This window comes from Lolium rigidum, chromosome 2 (assembly GCF_022539505.1).
Source record: "Lolium rigidum isolate FL_2022 chromosome 2, APGP_CSIRO_Lrig_0.1, whole genome shotgun sequence".
Lineage (NCBI taxonomy): Eukaryota > Viridiplantae > Streptophyta > Magnoliopsida > Poales > Poaceae > Lolium > Lolium rigidum.
The window spans coordinates 289311893-289333717 of NC_061509.1; the positions used below are offsets into that span (position 1 = coordinate 289311893).

The 21825-nt window shown below is 47.8% G+C and overlaps 1 protein-coding gene across 1 annotated transcript; it reads left to right on the top strand.

Annotated features, from left to right (window-relative positions):
* The first annotated feature begins 10548 nt into the window (after positions 1 to 10548).
* Positions 10549 to 17136, top strand: LOC124691130. The gene is made up of 3 exons (XM_047224407.1): positions 10549 to 10839; positions 10932 to 11023; positions 16840 to 17136. Exons 1-3 carry the CDS (start codon positions 10549 to 10551, stop codon positions 16973 to 16975), a joined length of 519 nt encoding a protein of 172 aa, XP_047080363.1. The 3' UTR covers positions 16976 to 17136.
* Positions 17137 to 21825: the final 4689 nt, after the last annotated feature.

The following is a 21825-nucleotide window of genomic DNA, read 5'->3' on the forward strand; positions in this document are numbered from 1 at the left end:
TGATATTTAGGACCAATAACACCTAGGATCCTAATAACTTGTCATTTAAAATTGAAAAATTCAACGTATATCATATACAATCAACTTTGCTAAAAAAAAATATGTTGCAGAGTAGTACATAACAATTAAACTAAGCATTTTTTCGCACTCAAACCGCTTGAGCCGATGCTCAAACCGGTGAACTAGTGAACCAGAAACATGAATGGTTCACTCACTAGTCCGGTTTTTTATAATATGCAGCTCGCCTAGCTAGACTTTGTCGCGAACTAAATGTATGTGGATCTTGATGTGCCCCGTTAGTCGTGCTGCACTAGATTTCAGAGGTAAACAATATAAATATTGTCGCAATATACCACAATAACCGTACCTATTGGTTAATGCATATCCTAATGTAGTTGGCGTATTTAATTTTTTTGAACACGGATCGTCCTAGAAAGGCCGAGAGAGATCATTCATTGAAAGCGGTGGAGTTACACTACATCAGGAAGACCCTGTAAAGATTGAAAATTACAACTAGGTCCTGTAATTTTGCACTAAGGACCCCAGATCTGTAGATGAAAACGCGATCCGGTCCAACTCCATCTCCAACACGCTCCAGCTTTGTAAGAGCAAAGTTAAACCCCAAGTTTTGTGTATGTGATGACAACATTTGAGTAATCTCACCGTGTGCCTTGAGTATCATTGTTAGATTTGCAAGTGCACGGTGACCTCGCTGGACACGTCAAGATCGGAAGACTGAAGCGTAGTTGATAGGTTTTCTGGTTTTGTGTGTGTATCGCGAGGTGACATGGCTGGAGAGAAAAAGGGGAGAAAACCAGTTTTAGCCAGGACGGTACTACCGGTACCTGTAGCGGTAGTACCGCTACCCTTATATGTACCGCCCCACGGTACCGCTCTAAGATCTGCGCTGAAACTGTCCCACAGTACGAGTTGCGGTACCTAGAGCGGTAGTACCGCTTACGAGCGGTAGTACCACTCATGGTACCGGTCAGGTACCGTAAACTAGTTACGGCAGTACCGCTCTGGTACCGCTCCGGTACCGCTTTGGATCCAGTAAGGTTTGAACCCCATTGCGGTACCTCGAGCGGTACCTCTAGCGGTAGTACCGCTCTGCGTCCACGTGGACCAAATCTGGGGAATTCGAACTCAGAGCGGTAGTACCGCTTACCCAAAGCGGTAGTACCGCTTAGGCAAAAACTGGACATAACGGTTGGATTTGGAGGAGCTGTTGCGGTCGAAACCCACCGGCGAGCAGCGACGGGCAACACAGTAGAGCCGGGAACAACTTAGGGATGCGGCTGGCCCTGGTCCCTCCGAGCGACGGCCCGCAAAGCCTCTGGTACACACGTCCGATGCTGATGCAAGGGCGTGCCACCTGACCTATACCTGGTCGAGAAGGTGATGGAGATGCCTCGCTTAGTTTCCTGCATGGCATACACGTAAACATTAAATACGAGCCTCGATCGGCTCTCGAGTTATCCCGTGAATCGGCTCAAGGAGCCGATCCACCCATGATTCGTACGAGGTGCACGAATATATGGTGGTCCTGCTTGATCAAGATAAAGCTAATGCGATCTACGATGATTTAGGGTTTTCACCGCATAATCGGATCATCCTACTCACGATTGGGCCTCGCGGCCACGCACGGTGATCGTAAGCCGATCCTAGACAAGGCCTAAAAACCAACACGAGGTTGATCGCCGGAACATCCTGTCTAGGACTAGCAAACGACACCCTACGTGCCGCTGGATCCTCCAACCCTTTGTAAGGCCTAACTATTGCAGATATTAAACTAATCCTTGAAGAACAAGGAGCAACCGTAACGGATCGGATCTACTAAATAATGATCAGCGGGGTGCCGCCCCCACACCTAAGATAGGTGTGAGGGCGGCTAGATATGCTAAGGGTTGCACTACGATAGCATATAATACGAAGAACAATGCTAACCCTAACATATCTAAGATAACTACGTTGCTCGCCATCAAAAAGGCTTCAGATACGAGCAACGCATGAACAACATAAAGCTACGCTGCCTAGATCGCAAGATGCGATCTAGGCGGCATGATGCTTACCGGTAGAAACCCTCGAGACGAAGGAGTTGGCGATGCGCCGAGATTGATTTGTTGGTTGAACGTTGGTTGTTGTTTATTTCATAAACCCTAGATACATATTTATAGTCCAGGGGACTTTCTAACGTGGGAATAATCCCAACCGCGCATGAGGCAAACTCTAACTAACCGACACGTAATCTACTATGTTACAGATACAAGGGCAAAATAGCCCAAACTTTGCATAACAGGCCGATTCACGTAATTTTTCTATGTATATTCCTTAAATCCATCTTGATCGCGGCCCACCTCTGACTCGGTCAAATTCTGGTGATAACACATGCCCCCCTGGTTTTGGAATTGATAATTCCAAAATCACTCTGTTTTTTTTTCTTCGTCGGGTCATGTTGTAGCAGAGCAGAACCGTTGCAGTATTCTTCAACTTAATGCCTTGTCCTCTCAACTTTCCTGAAAAATTTGATAGCTTCAGCACTACTTCCTTGGAAACTGCAAAGGCATTAAATCTCTATCAGGCTCCTCCTTATTTAACTGTGCCGACTGACTCGCTTTTTATCCTCCTCCTCGGGTCTAGCTATCGGCACCAAAAAACCCTCTTCCCCTGTAGCAATGTCTTCTTCTTCCTCCGTCTCCTCTGGCCTCTCTTTCCAATCTTCTTCCTCGAGCGAGCCGATGTTGGAGCCTGAGTGGGACTTTGACTTCCTGTCAGATGGCGACATGCCCCTGACTGATGGGGAAGGCAACTTCCAGTTCCTCATTGAAGGGGAACTGAAGAGCGAAAGCGAGGATGACCTCCACTCATGGAGGAACTCCACTTCCTCCGATAATGGGGAGGAAGAGGAGGGCGAGGAGGTAGAGGAAGAAGAGGAAGAAGACGATTCCTCTTCCTCCGCTGGGTACCCGCCGGCGAAGCGCCTCCGTGCTTGGGCGGTCAGTGAAGATGATGATGACGACGAAGAGGAAGAAGCTCCGGTCGAAGGTTGGAGCAGCAGTGACGAGGAGTTCTCCAGAAGTAGCGCCGGCGGCAGCTACGACGCCGACGACGAGGGCAGCGAGGATTAGTGCCATAGGATCAGTAGTACGCGAGCAATCGGCTCTTCTTTTGTTCCTCTTTTCTTGAGCAATCGGCTTTTCATTGTAAAAAACCCTCCTTTGTTAATGAAGAAGTATTTCCAGTCAATTTTTTCGCCGATAGTCAAAGTCAAATAATCTCCGAAAAGAGCCGATGGCATCGCACCGGTCTCTATCATAAAAACACGAGTAAGGTCGACCTAGCCGCCCCTCCAAACGGTAACTTGCAACCTCCATCTGAGAAAGCAAACTCAGATCCCCAAATCGCCGCCTGAGCAGCTCCAACTCAAGACCGACTGCATCACAGATCTCAACCGCGCCGCCTCCAACTCCTTCAACGCATCCCATGGCGGAATCATCCAACACCAACGCCACGGCTTCTGGTCTGAAGGTAATCCTCAACCTCCTCTCGCCATTCGACTCGACATGGGATTAATGGCAACACCTGGATTAATGTTTCGTTCCGTTATTAATTTAGGTTTCAGACATTCTTCTGCCACATCCTTCTCTCGCAAATTCGATGTGCCTCGGTCCTCGTTCTTCCGAGAGTCCCGCCTCGTTAATTTCGTGCGAAGCTAACGTAATCCCCTTCGTGAATCAGAACTTAGATCTGACTTCCTGGGCCGACTGCCTGCGAGCCTGGCCTAATCCTCCTGAGGGTTGGGTGGCATGGTACAATAGAGTATCCAAAACCCATTATACCACTTGGGAAACCATAGGGATAGCCAATGCCTTGTCATTATCATTGTCTTCTCTTGAGAAGAATGAAAATATTCTGAAAACCATCGGCTACTTCTGGTCTGATGCACTGAATTGCTTCATGTTTGGCCATGGCCCTATGACACCAACTCTGCTGGATGTGGCCATGATCACAGAGCCTAGACATTGCATCCCCGACCCTTCCGCATTCAAAGCGCCAAAAGTCCCTTTCACTCTTTCCTCTAAAAAGAGTGTACCGAGCTGGGCGCCTATCTCAATCGTTATATGAAAAACAAAGGCCCCGTGACAGAGAGGGAACACACAGCCTTCCTGAACTTCTGGCTGGAGCACTTCATATTCTGTGGCCCGTCGCTTGCCCCTACCAAGAATTACCTTTCCCTGGCCTATGAACTTGCTAAAGGCACCCAACTCGGCCTAGGCAAACTGTTTCTTGGAGAAGTCTATCGATCCCTTCAAGCTGATGTCACGTCAAGCTGTTCTCTCAAAAGACAGTTAAAACTGGCGGCCCCTGGTGGTTTATTCAGTTGTGGGCCCAACTATACTTCCAGAACCAGATCCCAGACTTCCCACCGCTGACCACCTGCACCTTTCCAGATGTTAATGGAAAAGAAATTCGATGCACCAGCTATGGCCAAGCTCTGTATGGTCTCCCAGGCAGCAGGCTGATCCCCAAGGAAGCAGCAGGGTGGTTTAAGATTTTCTTCCAAGGTTTGGACAACCCCCTGTTCTACCCTTATACTGAATCGGCAAACTTTGAAAACCCAGTCTCTTTTCGATTGGACGACTTTGCCGATGACGCTAGCACCCAGCATTCGTACTCCATCATGATTCGTCCTTGCTTCCTCCCTGTTGGCATGAGTACCTCGAACCGGATCATCAAGCCCGGTTATGAGTGTTATCAACCGGTAGTGGCAGCCCGACAGCTTGGTCTTGGACAGGTGCCTCCACACTTCTTCTTACATCACCTGACGACAAGTAGAGCTGAACTGCCTGACATCCTTACTGCCCAAAGGTGTTATACCTTCTTTGATGCTTTGGCCATTCCAATTCCCCACGACCTCCGTTTCTCCTTCACTGCCGACGGTTTTGCAACTTGGTGGTCCATGTGGAAGACCCACGTCTTCAGGAGGGCTCTAGGACCGCTGCTGAGACAACTTGATGCCGAGTATGACATCCCTGCAGACCAGGTACCATCACTTAAACATTTCTTGTAACAGCATTATGGTGATTGTTTGTGACCTGACATCCATCTCCTGGCAGCAACAAGATGGCCCGGCTCCCACACAAGCCGACGGTTCCCCTTTCGTATTCCTTCCTCCGGCACCAGTGGTTCTCTTCTGCCAGAGCTCGCCACCCCTGAAGAAAGTCATAATGCAGAGTCAGACGATTTCACCAAAATCGGCTCCCAAGAGTAAAGCATCTTCGGGGCCGGTTGCTCGCCGAGGCCTCGACTCGGGCGAGGACGGCGAGTGAGGAAGGTGGCTGCCGGGAAAACCCTGAAGCGTAAAGCTCCTGCCCAAGAAAGCTTGCGTGTAAGTTGGTTCAGGCCCTGTCCACATTTATCCACTTTCCAAGTCTTTTACAACACGCTCGTATTCTTTTCTGCAGACTTCCACCGAAGAAACCCCCAGCGGGGCCGAAGAATCCAGTCAGGGGGACTCGAGCTCGGGCAATTCCGAGAGGTCCACCACCCAGAGCCAGACGGCTTCACCAGCGCCGGCTTCTAAGAAAAGGTCGATCCCCGAACCTCCTGCTTCCCAAGCCCCGACCAGATCGGGGTCACGCACGAAGCGCCGCTGCGTCAAAAGGGTCCGTAAGAACCCACGAGCCTCTCCATCAAGCCAGGAGGTCTCAAATGTAATTATCTCCCTGGTCACACTTCATGCTAACCCATTGTCATTTGGATCGGCTAATCACTTCCTCCTGCAGACCGAAGAAACTTCTAGCGGAGACGTCGAGGAGGTACCGATGCCATCCACCACCCTGGACCTAGCCACCTCGACGATCGCGGCCGACCAAGTGGCTGACCCAGCCAAGCCCACAGAAAAGCCGATCATCACTGCATCGGCTGTTCCTCCTACCTTGGGAGAGGTATACCCCTTCTCCTTGGCTCTATCACCTTCTTCATTGTATGCTAAACTCGCTTTGTTTGCCTTATCAGGGTTGTGATCTCTCGAGCCTGCTGACGTTCGATCCAGAATCCATCGAACCAACTTCTTCCAAGGCAAGTGGAGAGCCGAGTCTTAGCACGGTCCATGGCCCACTCCAGCGTCTCAAAGACTTGCTCTCTTCCTCAACTGAGACCCTGATTGAACATTCCGAGGAAATCAAGGGCATCCTCGAAGATATCCAGCCCCATCTCCCTATGACACTGCAAGTGAAGCTCTGGCCTGCTGTTACTCTGTCGGTCTTCAAGTCAAGGGTGCAATCGGCTCGACAAAGGATTACTCTTCGCCGCACCCAGCTTCCACTGAGAGCCGATATTGCGGCAAAGTGTCAACGGCTCAACGAGAAGAAGGCCGCTCTGGACGCCAAGACGGACACTTCTGCCAATCGCGCCGAACTCGAGGCCCTGCGCAAGGAGCTGGAGAGCCTTGAAGAGAGGGTCAGGGTGACCAAGCAGCTCATCCAAGACAAGGAAGCTCTTATTGCCCGTTCTCAAGATGAAGCAAAAGGCCTCACAGCCGATCTGAAGACCGATCTGGCTGAAATTCGTACCCTGAGCAACCAGCTGGTGACGGGTAAAGACGAGGATGACGAGGCTGAGATCGCTGAGGTAGATCGCATCCGTGTTGACGCCCTTCACGCCCTCGACGCGTTTCTTCAGTAGGGCCCCCAGAGACAAATGTTTCATTGAACTTGAGAAGTACCGATGCATCTGCTTCGGCTGTACTTGCTACATTTTTTTTTACTAGCCGATTTTCCATCGGCTCCTAATATTTCATTGCCTATGCGTCTGTCTGCCTGATCATGTGCCCCCCGAGCCGAATCTGTCAGGTCACTGCAGATATCGGTTCTGCGGTTATCGGTAGGATTATTCCTGAACATCGGCTCTGCAGTCAGGACCAGTGCTGATTTCCCTGAACCTGCCAGCCGATGTAAACCCATACTCCAGTCTTCCGTCACTCGCTAGATCGATTCTGAATGCCGGCGAAACGTATGGCAAGGATAATACGGGGCGGTTGCTGGATTAGCCCCTATCTTGGTTGTATGGCTCAAAAGAGGCTTACATCTCGTCGTGTCAGCCGATGTCTCATCACCGGCTTTCCTTCGTTTGGGGTGCCATACTCTCCTTTTGTGGTCGACCCTCGTGCGCGACTGGAGTGCCGTCCGCCATCTCAGATGTAGATGGCGATGTGGTTGATGACGAAGCTTGTCCCACCGGGCGTGCCAGAATGTGTTGCGGTCGAAACCCACCGACGAGCAGCGACGGGCAACACAGTAGAGCCGGGAACAACTTAGGGGCTGCGGGCGGCCCTGGTCCCTCCGAGCGACGGCCCGCAAAGCCTCCGGTACACACGTCCGATGCTGATGCAAGGGCGTGCCACCGACCTATACCCGGTCGGGAAGGTGATGGAGATGCCTCGCTTAGTTTCCTGCATGGCATACACGTAAACATTAAATACGAGCCTCGATCGGCTCTCAGGTTATCCTGTGAATCGGCTCAAGGAGCCGATCCACCCATGATTCGTACGAGGTGCACGAATATATGGTGGTCCTGCTTGATCAAGATAAAGCTAATGCGATCTACGATGATTTAGGGTTTTCACCGCATAATCGGATCATCCTACTCACGATTGGGCCTCGCGGCCACGCACGGTGATCGTAAGCCGATCCTAGACAAGGCCTAAAAACCAACACGAGGTTGATCCCCGGAACATCCTCGTCTAGGACTAGCAAACGACACCCTACGTGCCGCTGGATCCTCCAACCCTTTGTAAGGCCTAACTATTGCGAGATATTAAACTAATCCTTGAAGAACAAGGAGCAACCATAACGGATCGGATCTACTAAATAATGATCAAGCGGGGTGCCGCCCCCACACCTAAGATAGGTGTGAGGGCGGCTAGATATGCAAGGGTTGCACTACGATAGCATATAATACGAAGAACAATGCTAACCCTAACATATCTAAGATAACTACGTTGCTCGCCATCAAAAAGGCTTCGAGTACGAGCAACGCATGAACAACATAAAGCTTGCTGCCTAGATCGCAAGATGCGATCTAGGCAGACATGATGCTTACCGGTAGAAACCCTCGAGACGAAGGAGTTGGCGATGCGCCGAGATTGATTTGTTGGTTGAACGTTGGTTGTTGTTTATTTCATAAACCCTAGATACATATTTATAGTCCAGGGGACTTTCTAACGTGGGAATAATCCCAACCGCGCACGAGGCAAACTCTAACTAACCGACACGTAATCTACTATGTTACAGATACAAGGGCAAAATAGCCCAAACTTTGCATAACAGGCCGATTCACGTAATTTTTCTATGTATATTCCTTAAATCCATCTTGATCGCGGCCCACCTCTGACTCGGTCAAATTCTGGTGATAATAGGAGCCTATTTAAGGGCTCCTTCTTCCCCAACACGATTTTATCTCTCCTCTCTCTCTCTCCTCCATTGTTGCTGAGCTTAATCCTTGAGGATCTCCCCAACCATCCAACCAATCTTGCCCAAACTTTGAGGAGTGGTGGAGCAGACCCCGATCTATAGTTCTACCAAGAGAGATTTCAGCAATACAAGCTATTCCTTAGTGGATCTTGGTGGTAGGGTTCCTATGGTGGGACATTGGAGATGTGCAGCTATGGAGCCTAGCTTGGTGATGTACTAGCTCCATAGGGTGTTGGGAGCACCCTTGTGTGTGGAGCTCGCCCCAACCTTGTGAATGAATCACCGCCTCGACCGGTGCCTTAGTGGAAGAGGGAGAGCACCTTCGTGGAGCTCTCTCGAGGAAGAAGGTGAGGCCTTCCTTCGTGGTGTGGCCGTCTAGTATCTTGTGTGAGACTAGCACCTCCTCAACGCAGACGTACTTCCTATTGTGGAAGGAACTGCGGGAAACAAACCTCGCCTCGTCTCCGCGCCCTCAGTTGTCTCGCTCCTTACTCTTACTATCTTGTTGATTCCTTTGCTTGTTGCACTTGTCCAAGTATCATTGTAGGATCACCCTATCGCTAAAGTTATCACCTTTACCTTCCGTTGCACTAAAAATTGAAAACGACTAAAACTTGCCGTAGCGCCATTCACCCCCCTCTTGTTCGCTACGATCCATTCAAGCTTCCAACCATGAACAACCATGGCGACACCGGGGACAGAACCACTTGGGTCGCCATAGCGGGAGTCAATCATGGCGGAGCAGAATAGCCTCCATAGACGGAGGCTTTTGGTGACCTTGAGCTGGCCTTCCAGGCGCCGGCGGCCAAGGAGGGAGTGGCCGCCCTTCGGCTCGAAAGTCGACGGCGGAAACGCCGTCGAGGATGCACTCCCAGGAGCCTCGTCTTCAAGAAGAAGTTCCTTCGCTGTAGAACTCGACGCAGGACTCCGATCTTCCCCGTTCTCTCCAGATCCTGCCAGATCTAGATAGATCTTAGGACGAATTGTTCCTTCCGCCTCCATGGCGGCAAGAACAGGGTCAGATCTATCCAGATCTTGCGGCCTCAGCACCTTCGGGCTTATTCTTCAAGGAGGGCGAGGGGACGCCGCTGCTCGCCTCCGGCTCCGCCCATCGGAGCTCCGCGAGCGAAAACCTCACCACCACCGGCCACCGAGCACCGCCGCGAGTGCTGGCCGCCGGATCTCCATCGGCATAGCGCCGGACTCCACTAAGGGAACAACAACTACATCTACACTACTATGTACGAGAGAGGGCCCGACCTCCCTCTCCCGATCACTGCGGCCGGCGAGGCCGCCGGAGGAGAGGGAGAGGGAGCCGGCGGAGAGGAGAAGACTCTCAAGGCTACTGTTCAGCCGTGAGAGCTAGGAGGGGGAAATCATGGATTGCTCTCTTTCTCATAGTTGGCGTATTTAATAGCTTTCGCCAACAACGTGAGCTACAATATAGTACTGCCTTCAGCGCTTGATCTATAGGGTTAGTTAGTGTTGTTGTCCCTAAGGAGGAGGAGCAGAGCGAGGGCATCTTCCCTTCTCAAAACTGTAGAGGCATCCTACTCCATCTCCTCATGCGTTGGTGACTGGTTCGTAGTGCATTCCATCTATTCATGGCCGGCTTTGACCCATGGCCACCATGGGCGACGGCCATGGGCGCATGGCTGGAGGGGGCCCATGATCAGGTCTTGCTTTGCACCCTGGCTAACTGCTGTTTTGTTTTGGGCTAAGATAATTTGCAGTTGCAGAGGCATGCCCGACGAGCCCACTTCAGCTTGCTCCTAAATACGGTTCTAGTGTTACATTAGGTTTCTAGTTTCACGTTCTTAATTCCTTCACGATTAAAGTGTTCCAATGTTTGCCAAAGATATAACTCTGGTGCTAAGAAAAATAATAAAAGAAAACAAGAGAACTAGTTTATTGAATTGAAAATGGGATATTTTAATTGAATTAGATCTCCTAAATAATTTTGCATCTAGAAATGCCCTGATTTTACTTCGTGAAGCACCAAAGCATTATTCTCGATGTAGTTATTGGAATTCTCGATCCGGCGAATTGGGGCCGCATCCGCAACCGCCACCCAATGAGCAAGCCGCGCTGGGACGGAGCACGCCATGCCCACTTCCCCGACCACGGGCTCGCGATGGACGCCGCGGCGACCGCGCCCTCGTCGTCGAACCCTAGCTTCTCCGCGAGCGGGACAGCGGCGGCTCGGCGAGGGAGAAGGCGACCCTCCGCGCCGCCGCATCCTCACCTACTCGACCCTCCGCGCGCCGTGATCTCCAGCCCCGCGGTTCTCCCGGATGCGGCCTCGGCCGCCGCCGCCAATGGCTATGGGCCTCTGGGCGAGGTCCATGGCGACCTTCACCCGCACGTGAGTCCCTTTCCCAGCCAGCTGATTTTGTGCCAGTGTAGCGAATTATTGGGGTGATCTGAATGCAGTTTTGGTTTCGGCGGGTGCTACAGGTGCTGTCTGAGAAGGGGGGCGCCAAGTCCATCGCGTTCGAGGAGATCACCTGGTTCCGGAGGAGAAGTCCGGAGGAATCACCATCTCAACGGTCTGTTCCCAGCCATTTTCGGCCATATTGTTCTTTGTTCATCTCCATTTCCAAATAAATTGGTGATCTATTAATCCAGTGCAATTGTTTTGTGTAGGCGCATGTGGAGTACGAGACTGCTGAAAGACATTATGCTCACGTGGACTGCCCAGCCACTGATTATGTCAAGGTAACTGTTATGGGCTTAGTTCTTTAATCTAGCGAAACCATCTTATACAGAAATAAGGAAGGCCATGTATTTTCAATTCAGAAATTTTGGTGACTGTTTGACTGCATTTCCAAATTGATGAAATGAAATACCAAGCTTGCTTTGACTTGTAGTAGGTTTCATCTGCTTCCAGCTCAATCCATGATCTCAGAATGGATACTAGGGCATCTGAATTTTCCAATCTAGAGCTTATAGAATCCTTCATTGTCTACTACACACACTGCTCTGACGCTTGCATGCTTTTGATTTGCTGTGGATCATTTAGAACATGATCGCCGGAGCTACTCAAATGGGCGTTTGTATTCTCGTTGTGTCAGCTCCTAATGGCCCCATGCCCCAAACAACGGAGCATATTCTTCTAGCTAGACAGGTTTGAAATTTTGAGAGATCTTTCCCTGCAACGTTTTTTTAGCTGCTATTTTTGCACTTCTGAGACCGATGGATTTGTCATTCCTATTTTCTAGTTTGGTGTGCCATCACTTGTTTGTTTCCTGAAATTCCTGTAGTTTGCAGCTTATTTACACCCACTGTATAATGTTTGAACTGTTTGCTTGTTATAAACTTATTTTTTTTTCCATCTACAAATGTCACTGAACTGTATGGTAATTTAGGACAGTCATCTAGCAAACATGAAAATTCCGAACCAGTCGAACTTCACTACGTTCTAATTTATCTACATGTTTAACAGGCATTTAATCAGGGACCACCTAAAATGTTTGTTTTATTAACCTATATATATGTGTCGTACTACTTCTGTTAGAATAAAGAGATGGGCAACATGATACATAAGTTCTCTGCACTATATTTACGTTGGATCCTAGCTTGGAAAGTTCATTGTCTGGATCATCCATCCAATCATTGTAGGCACTCCGTTGGGTGTTTCTACAAAAGTTGTCGTCAGATCAGCGTAGTGGTTTAACTTCTTAGGCCGAAAGCCTGAGATCGATAGGAATTCAGCATATTTCCTCCACCACCGGCTTTGTCCGAAAAGTTGGCTTTGATATCAAGCAATGTTTTGTTGGATCTGTGATGGGCCATCGGTTAGCATGATTTAACGCTGCAATATACATATCTCTTCATAGGTGATATACGGGTAGAGCTAGCAGCATGCAGAGTGAATAGCTCCTTAATAATTTTTGCATCGATCTGTCGTTTTCAGTCTTCTACTTTCCCCTCTCATATCTGATGCGTCCTTGTTGTTCCTTAATCTGGGACTGACTCTCCAGAGGCACTAGCATGCAGGCACTCGTTTTCATGAGAATTCCATTTGCGTTCTTGCTCTGTTCAGTTAACACATGTTATTTGAGTTCGTTTTTCTCCCCTGCCAACACCACATGCTGTTTTTAGTACAATATTCGTCTCCGTTTGCTAAATTGAATTATGACTTCTCTCAAGGTACAATGCTGAAGACTGGGATCAACTGAAGGTGATGCTGAGATAAATTGTGATGGTTTCTGAATAGGAAACATAGCGATGATGTTCACAGAGTGTTCTTAGTGAGGCATAGTGAGATATATGTTGAAAATGCACTAGATACTATGTTGCCACTATGTGCTTATTCTTGTATGACATTATATATGTTCATATTGTGTGCTTCTTGTATGCTGCCATTATTTTTATATGTTTATAGTTTGATTCCTTTTGGGACTGCTCAAAATACCAGTTCTCTAATAGGAGTAAACATGAGTCTGTTGTGGTGTTTTGATTGATCATCACTCGAAAGATTGTATGCATATTTTATCGAGATAGTAATATGTTGTGGCTAGATCTGTTGTCATGGATATATCTTTTGAATGTACATCTAAGATCTCTGGTTTAGTAATCCCAACAGTAATAGCTTATTGCTAATCCTTTAATCTTCGTTTCAGATTGCCTCTGAGGGTCTCAAGCACAGGGTTTTTAAAGTGTCCCTAGCTGATCTTAACAACGATGAGGACAAGGCTTACAGGAAGATCAGACTCCGTGCTGAGGATGTCCAGGGGATGAATGCCCTTACGAACTTCTGGGTATTGTTTGAAAGGGTTGATGATGCGTTCTGGTAGAAGCATTGTCTTGGTCTTTCAATAACTGGAAATGCATCGATAAGCATGTGAGTTATCCTACTCTATTTTTTTGTCTTGCTGATCAGATCGCTTCCTCTTAGATCCTGGAATAAATTAACTCTCTTATGTTCATTACTTCTACCATACATTTTGCTGAGAAACTTTTTGATAGCTTAAAAATGGCAAGAAAACTTGTTCTCTGTTCTACATTTTACTTAACAGTGATAAGAATCATGTTAATGCCTCGTGAACCATACATTGAATTCAGTTTCACCCTATCAAAATATGTAGCGCAATTGTTTTAGTTGCTACAAACTCTGAATCTAGAGGTGACATACTGACCATTGTGTTTTTATTCTCTTTTTTTCTTAAAGGGTGTCGGTAATGTGAGAATTTGTTGTTGAACTATAGATTGGAGTGCCTCCTTAATTCAGATCTTTTATGTAGTTGTAGAATCTCGTGTGAGTTATTGTCAGACAAGTTGACACCACTGAATCTTGCGAATCAGAGACATTGTCATACTCCTCACCTGAAATCAACTGTTTTGCTCATTTATGTTGGTCCTTAGACATGTATCAACTAGCTGATGCATGGTATGCGTAATGCGCTTGTTTGGATTTTTTCCCCTGTATATGCTGGTGCGGATATATTTTAAATCATAAACTACGATGCATGCTTTTCTGCTACATTACTGAGTTTTGTATAGAAAAGATGTCAAATGTGCTCTGCTCTGAGCTTTGCAAGTTAAGTGCTTTGTGGTCATACTAAGAATTAACTAGGCTGGAGTAGTTCATGCTTTATGCAATATCATCGTCTCTTAAATTGGTTACCTATAGCTATGGACCCTTGCAGCTCTTGTTCTTAAGACCTTTTATTAGTTAACAGTAAAACTGCTCCACCTAGGAGCCTCCACAGCGTTTAGGCATCCTAAACCATCCGATACGCTCACTAAACGGCCTTGATCATTCGGCATTGGAATTCTGGTGTCTACTTTTAGATCTGATCATCTTATTGTGTAATTTATTTTTGTTTTCACGATGTTACCTTCGATGGTTGGACTACATCTTAAAATCTACTCTGCTCTGTCTTGATTACATCTACATCACTCAGGCATAACAAAAAGATGGGTTCCGAGCCATGATCATCTAATTGTGCTTGAAATTTGGAGAAGTTACTATAAAAACAATTAATTAGATGTGCTTCCTACTGATTAAATTACAAGCTGCATTTTCCTGTTTCTTGGATGGAGGTAAATTTACTGTCCACATGAAATCATCTTAAAGTATTTGGCATGTATCTTCCTCACTGACAGCCACAGTCAAAACTCAGTTCATCTTCGAGATCATGCCCCGGCTCGCTGGAATCGTTTCTGGTGCCGCCGTCTCTGCAGTCTTCTCTTGGCCGGCGTTCCCACAGTGAATGTCTTACTACTAATTGGCACTAAATCTTGGTGTGGTTAAAATTTCATACAAATAATATCCAGTGTTTGTGCAGAATCAGATCACTTTGTCATTATAGGTTTGAGTTGGATTTCGAGTTATTATTCATATCGAACAATCAAAGCGGGAACTTTTATTAAACATAAATTACTATGTAGCATCATATCAAGTTATCAAGAATTAGCAGGTTCATTTTTGGAAACACCAGTAGCATCATTGTGCGTAGATATTATAGTAGATAATGGTTATTCCCATCCATATATTCTACTACTGATTTATGTAGCTTATAGATTGTGGTGGTTACCGAGTTTGCAATGTGGTTTTGTATTTTCATATTGCAGCAAAAAACGGTAGTGTTCATTCTGCAAATATTGGTAGAAGGTTGTCAGATATACCTCATGTTACATTTTATTTCTCTACCAAACAACATTTGCTCGCCCTTTTATTTATGATCAGAAAATCATTATGCACTTCAACCATCAATTGTCGAATGATGTAAAGAGTATAATATATTATTGATATGATCTTCTATTTATGGTTATCCTTTTTCCATAATGTGATTATGGATCTGGACTTTGGAATTAACCTTTGTTTCCTTGCGGTTCTTCTGTTTGTAGGTACCATATAATGTAGATTTTTGGGGAAAGAGTTTATCCTGATTTTATATGACAAATTTACACTATTGAGGCACAAGAACAGCAGGCGTGTCATTGGAGTAATTAGCTGCAGTCATGTTGCCTGATATATATATGGGCAGAGGGTGGGTGTTGCCTACCTCTCGATTTTGATGTAAAAGTCGTATGATGAAGGTATGCACGCCTCTGCCATTTTGCTTTGCCAACGTCCAAATCTTGCATGACTTCCATATTACGAGTTGTTGCCTGCTGCAAGATGGTACTGCCAATGCTTCATTAACACTAAGCGCTCTAGCATATTAGTTGAGGCCCGTAAGTACAGATACACATGTAAATAGAGGCCAAGGAGTCAATGTCTCTTATGTCTTCAGTAGTTCAATCCAATTAGGGGTAATGATTTGTGCAAAATACTTTAGATTTTAAGTACATGATATCCATCGAGCAACATCTGCTGGTGATCTCATGTGCAAGACACATTCACTGTATCTCCTTTCGCCTGGTTTCGTAAATGGTGAGACAACTGGACCAAAAAAAAATGCCCACAGATTTTGGCTTCAAGGATGCCCTTTACTTCTCTATGGCAACTTCATCTAGGAAAAGAACTTTTGTTTAAATTTAGTTTTTTTCGTTGGCCCGGTGTACTTAAGTGTTATCTAGGATATATATAGACCATCTGGTCAGTAATCATATTTGCAAGAATTTCTGTTATTAAATTGTTGCGTATATTAGAAAAACCATTAAAGTTACATATTGTTTCTTTGAACTATCAAACATACTTGGTATCAACACAAAGCGGATATGATCGCTACTAAATGGTTTGAAAGTTTCCACTTAGTGTTGATTTTGTGTCAGATTTTTGATAAATTTATCCACACGTTTAGAACAAGACGGTCCTCAACATATGTGGTCCTCGGAGATGGTCATTGTTGCATCTAACAAATAGTGTTGTATCTACCCAGCTATATGCGCTATAAGTTTATCTTGGTTAAATAAAACAATTGTTTCTCACTTCTGTTATACTTACTAATGTATGTACAAGCTTATGCACATTTTATTTTCATGATTTCAAACATGATAAGAAAACAACTATCGTAAAATAGACGGGCGGAACAACGTGTGCAATCATGATCTAGTATGTTCATGTAGCCGCTGCTGTCAAAGTTAAAAGTAGCAGCTGAGCCACTGGCTCGAAAGATCCATCTTAATGAATGTCACATTCATTTTCGTAGTGCAAGATATCACTCTACATAAACCTCAAATGTTAAATAATCTGAATAATTGTTTGTGCACACATTAGACCAATAACAGCTTGTGTCAGATGATTATCTATATATTATTGGAATCATCCTTCAGTACTTGAAATCTGTTTTGACCAGTCACAAGTTTTTTTTTGTAAAATATGTTCTTATAATATGCAAGTTATGTATTTGCCAATAAAAATTTGGATTTACTGTATTTTGAGTAAACTACTGATTTGTTGTTTCTTTTCTAGTTCAAATGTTCATCCTGTTGTGGTCGTGGCACATATTCCGGAAGCAATTCAGTTCGCTATAGGCCTTACCGATGGCATTGTTTATGTCATGATTGGAAGGTTGCAGTTTTTACTTCAAGTTTTAGTTGAAACCTGATATTTGGAATGCTGTGAAGTTACATGTAGTAGGATTTGTTATGATGTGATATATAGAATTCTGGATTATGTATATGTATTACAGGGTTGAATACTTTTCTGGTACATTTGTACATTTGGATTATGTGCATACATTGTTGTTTATATTTGCCTTTATTGTTATATTGAAGAATTTTCCTATATTTGCCTCTAATTGTATTTTGGGGCAATTCTTAAAGTTGTCTCTGATTGTGTTTTGGGGCATATCTCAAAGTGCCCCTAAAAGCTTTTTTGGGCAGTTCTGAAACTGGCCCTAAAGACCTTTTGAGGCAAATCTCAAACTGCCCCTATAAACCTTTAGAGGCAAATCTCAAACTGCCCCTAAAAACCTTTAGAGGCAAATCTCAAACTGCCCCTAAAATTCTTTAGAGGCAAAATTCAAACTGCCCCTAAAAACCTTTAGAGGCATTTTTTAAATTGCTCCAAAAACCTTTAGAGGCACTTTTTAAACTGCCCCTAAAAATCTTTAGAGGCAAAATTCAAACTGCCCCTAAAAACATTTAGAGGCACTTTTCAAACTGCCCCTAAAAACCTTTAGAGGCACTTTTCAAACTGCCCCTAAAAACCTTTAGAGGCACTTTTCAAACTGCCCCTAAATGTATTTGGGGCATTTCATTCAAAGTGCCCCAAATACTTTTAGGAACACAAGCAACCGGGGCACTTTTCATAGTGCCCCTAAAAGTAATTAGGGGCACTTTGGCTACCTATTGGGGCACTTCAAAGTGCCCCTAAATATAGACCGTACAGTAGTGCGGTCGACGAGGTCCTTGAAATTATAAACAGAAGCGCTCATGCTTGTTGCTGACCCAGGCGATGGGTTGCATCCGCCCGTGCTTCTCCTATGCGCCCAGCTTCTACACGTCCCCTCCTTGAGCTTGCTCTCCGGCATGGCCAGCAGCGTCGTACGTCCTAGTCCGATTGTACATGAACAGTTCCTCCTCGATGCTGGCCCTTGAACAGGCGGGGGTTTTGGTGGGCCGCTGTGGGAGAAGAAGTTCGGCCGGAGGCGGAACGCTGCCGCAGTGCATCAAACCCTGGTCGGCTCGCTCGAGTCCGCGGCTCGATCCAGGCCGACGAGATGGGGTGGCCGCAGCCTAATCTTCCGCCATGGAATGGAAATAGGCAGCGCGGGGAAGGACTTGGTGGCGGCGGGACAGGCGAGAAGGTGGTGGCGCCGGAGACCTCGCCGGAGATCGCTTAACAAAATCAAATAAAAAGGCTGAGCTCGCCGGAGACCTCGCCGGGGATCGCTTAGCAAAAAAAAAATGCTATGTAGCAAAAACGGATATCTTTGGAGACATCGCCGGAGAACTCGCCGGAGACCTCGCCGGAGACCTCGCCGGAGACGCCGTAGCAAATATATTGTGCAATTGTAGCAAAACGGCTAAAAGGTTATATCAGAAAAAATATACTAATTTAGCAAAAACGTCCGCCCAAGACAGCAACACCCTACACCTAATGTATCAAAGACGGCCTCTCCCGGTAGCAACACTGGATGGCTAAGGTAGCAAATCCACCCTCCACCGGTAGCAACGCTAGCTGTCTAAGGTAGCAAATCCACTCGTCCGCCCGGTAGCAACGCCGAACACCTAAGGTAGCAACGTCGACCTCCGCCGGTAGCAAATCCTGGGGCCCAAAAGTAGCAAGTCGCGCCCTTCACGGTGGCGAGCATCCTCGGGCGGCGTCGGTGCAGGTGGAGCCCATGGTAGCACCCTCGACTGCAGTTGGTAGCATCGCCTGATGCCGCCGGTAGCATCGCCTGATGCCGCCGGTAGCATCACCATCATCCCCTTACAGCAAAAATCCAGCCATGGTTTCTTAGCACCATGGACCACAACCTGCAGCATCATTTGCCAGCTGCAGCTTTCTCCCCGAGCCCTGCCTTGGTGCCCCTGCGCTCCTCAACGGCCAGCGCCGCTCCCGCCCGTGACCTCCGCTGAATGGGAGAGGTGAGAGGGGAGGAGATGTGAAAAGGGGAAAGTAGAAGGTAGAAGACGATGCGGTTAGGTGGGGCCCAGCGACACGCGTCGCACACACAAGCAGGAGGCTGCGAGACGTGCGTCCCCGGGGGAATCTAATCATTTTCCATATATATATCTGTCCCCGGAGAGTAGGATGCTTTGAAGTTTCCACACCTGCACGGTTGATCAGATCCGATCCGATTCCCATGGCGTCGTCGATTGATCCACCAGAGTGCACCCAATGGTCCAACATGCTGCCGGATCTCCTCGGCCAGGTGATCGCCCGCCTCCCGCACATCGCTGACTGCGCCCGCTTCCGCGCCATTTGCCGCTCATGGCACTCGGCGGCGCGCGTCCACATCTCCACTCGGCGGCGGCTGCCATGGATCGCCCTTCTGGACGGCACCTTAGTGGCGCCCTCGGACGGCGCCATTCACCGCGTCCCCTCTCCATCGAACACAATATGTTGTTGGCTCCACCGGTGACTGGATGGCCCTCGACCGTACGGAGGAGGTTACGCAGACACACTCGTACACAATACACAACAACTTCTCCGGCGCCACCGTGCCGCTCGTGGAGCTGGACTCCATCATCGGCAAGGTTCCTGAGGGGTTCCAGATCCGCAAGGTGCTCATGCGGTCTCGGCCCGGCCCCGGCCTTGGCCTTGGCCCCGGCTTCGGCCCCGGCCCGGCCCCGGCCTCGGCCACGGCGGCGGTGGCGGCGCCCCTTCCGTCGAACGACGAGGGGGAGGAGAGGGTTTCCACGGTGGCGTTCCATGGGAGGTGATGAAGCGCCGGTGGAGGAAGCCGGGCGGCACGGCTACTTGGCCGGGGCCCGATGCTCTCCGTCGGTAGCCATGAAGAATTCGATGGAGCGGTGGCGGCCTCCGCCCGGTGATGGTTCGGCCGGTGGTACGCATGATCCGCGCCGCCGTCTTCTTCCCTGGTGATCCGGCAGGAGGGACTGGCGGCGTGGGGGCTGCTGGTCTTGCTTTGTTTTTGGTGGCGGTCCTCGGGTTTCTCGCAAGCGAAGATGAAGATCTATCGGGGGTCAGTTTGCTTTGATCTGGCTGGAGAGATGAGTTCCGGAAAGCTCCGCTGGCGAATGGAACAGTGCATATTTTGCCTGCAGTTTGCTGGATCGGGTGGTATTCGGTCGCGCGCACCCATGTTTTTATTCCGACCGTTTGGTTCCGGAGGGAGCGCCGCGAAGCTATATTCTGTGTTGACATCTGGTGACTTTTTGGTCCATGGTGAAGTCAGAAGAAGGAATATCATGAAGGCCGGATTGGTGGACTGACTAAAGGAGGTTCGAGTCAACGTGATGTTGAGGGATCTGCTTGGCGTTCCGGGCTTGCAGCAGTGGTATGCATGTGGGGGCGGCAGCACAGGGAAAGTTCGGAGTCTTACCTCTCAGGGTGAAAACCCAAGGTCTGGTCTTAACTGGTTGTGCCTGGCAATGTTCTTGTTGGAGGCATTGTTTTGAGAGTTGGGACTATCTTCAGGGAGAAATCCTAAGACCTTTGGTCGGGCGACGACGGTGCTGGTGCACTGTTTCCTTCTTGGAGGCGTCGCTTTTGGAGAGTCTGTACTTCAGGTGTTGTCACGGTGGTGGTTGTATTGCTGTTGCTATGTCTAGAAGGCTATAGCGGGACTTTTATTTCTTAGTTTTCTTTTCTCTTTTTTGGCTGTGTGCATCCGTACTGCCATTAGGGTGGGGCGTTGTTGTAGAGGCTGGGTGTAATTGGTATCTTTTGATATTAATATATTCCCTTTATCGAAAAAAGGTGCTCATGTGGTCGACCCCTGACGACCTTATTGCCATCACGGGCAATGTTTGGAAGTACCCTCTGATCATGTGCCGACCTGGTAAGGGAGCGTGGGCCGCAAGGGCATTCGCTACGCCCTACTTCCTTATCATCGACGTCGTGTTTCTTGGAGGCATGCTCTACGCGATCACCATGGCCGAGGACCTATTTGCTATCCATCTTGCTGAGGACGACGACGGCAAGCCCATTGTGACAAATGTCAAACATATCATCAGGCATTGCCCCAGGCCACGCTGACGATGTATTCAACGTTGATGTCTGGGGGGTCACCGACATAGACCAGCCAAGATTGGAAGATGACAACTATGATGGGGTCGACCATGATGGCGCTGATGATGAATTGGTTGGTGACGATATTGGTGCTGAAGAGTTAGATTTAAATGGCGAGCTTCCGCTTTCTGAATGTGTGGAGGGAGTGAGAGAAGGGTATGATTCCGTCTTCACTAGCAGACACCTTGTCGAGTCACAAGGTAAAATATTCATGGTTAAGCGAAAGCGGCTAGTTGCAGCCTTCACTCCGACCCACCACACTCGCCAGGTCGAGGTGTTTGAGGCGGACACCGAAGCAGGGGCATGGGTACCATTGGACGGTGGCCTAGGCAGCGGCCAGGCAATTTTTGTCAGCAATCGCTCCAGCAGCGTAGTTTCTGCTAGCGGAGAAGTGGAAGAGGGTGTCATGTATTTTTCCGACTTTGATGACGTGTTTGACATGAAATCCAGGACAATTAGACCGGCAACGCCTATGAACCCGGCATATGAACGGTGGATGGCGATGTGGGTTTTTCCACCGGACCTAGTAGTTTAAGTGACAAGTAGAGCATTTTCATGTTTTGTTTTTCTTCTCATATGTGTGCATTCCTGTAAAAGTTAACTGACATGGGTTCAAGCGGGAGGCTGACCTCCTGGATGGTCAAGGGACCTGGAAAGTTGATACTTCTCGAAGAAACTTTGCTTTGATAGATGCCGATGCTATTCTGTGGATCAAACCCTCTTGCCGTGGCGATAACAATGTCCTGGCCTAGC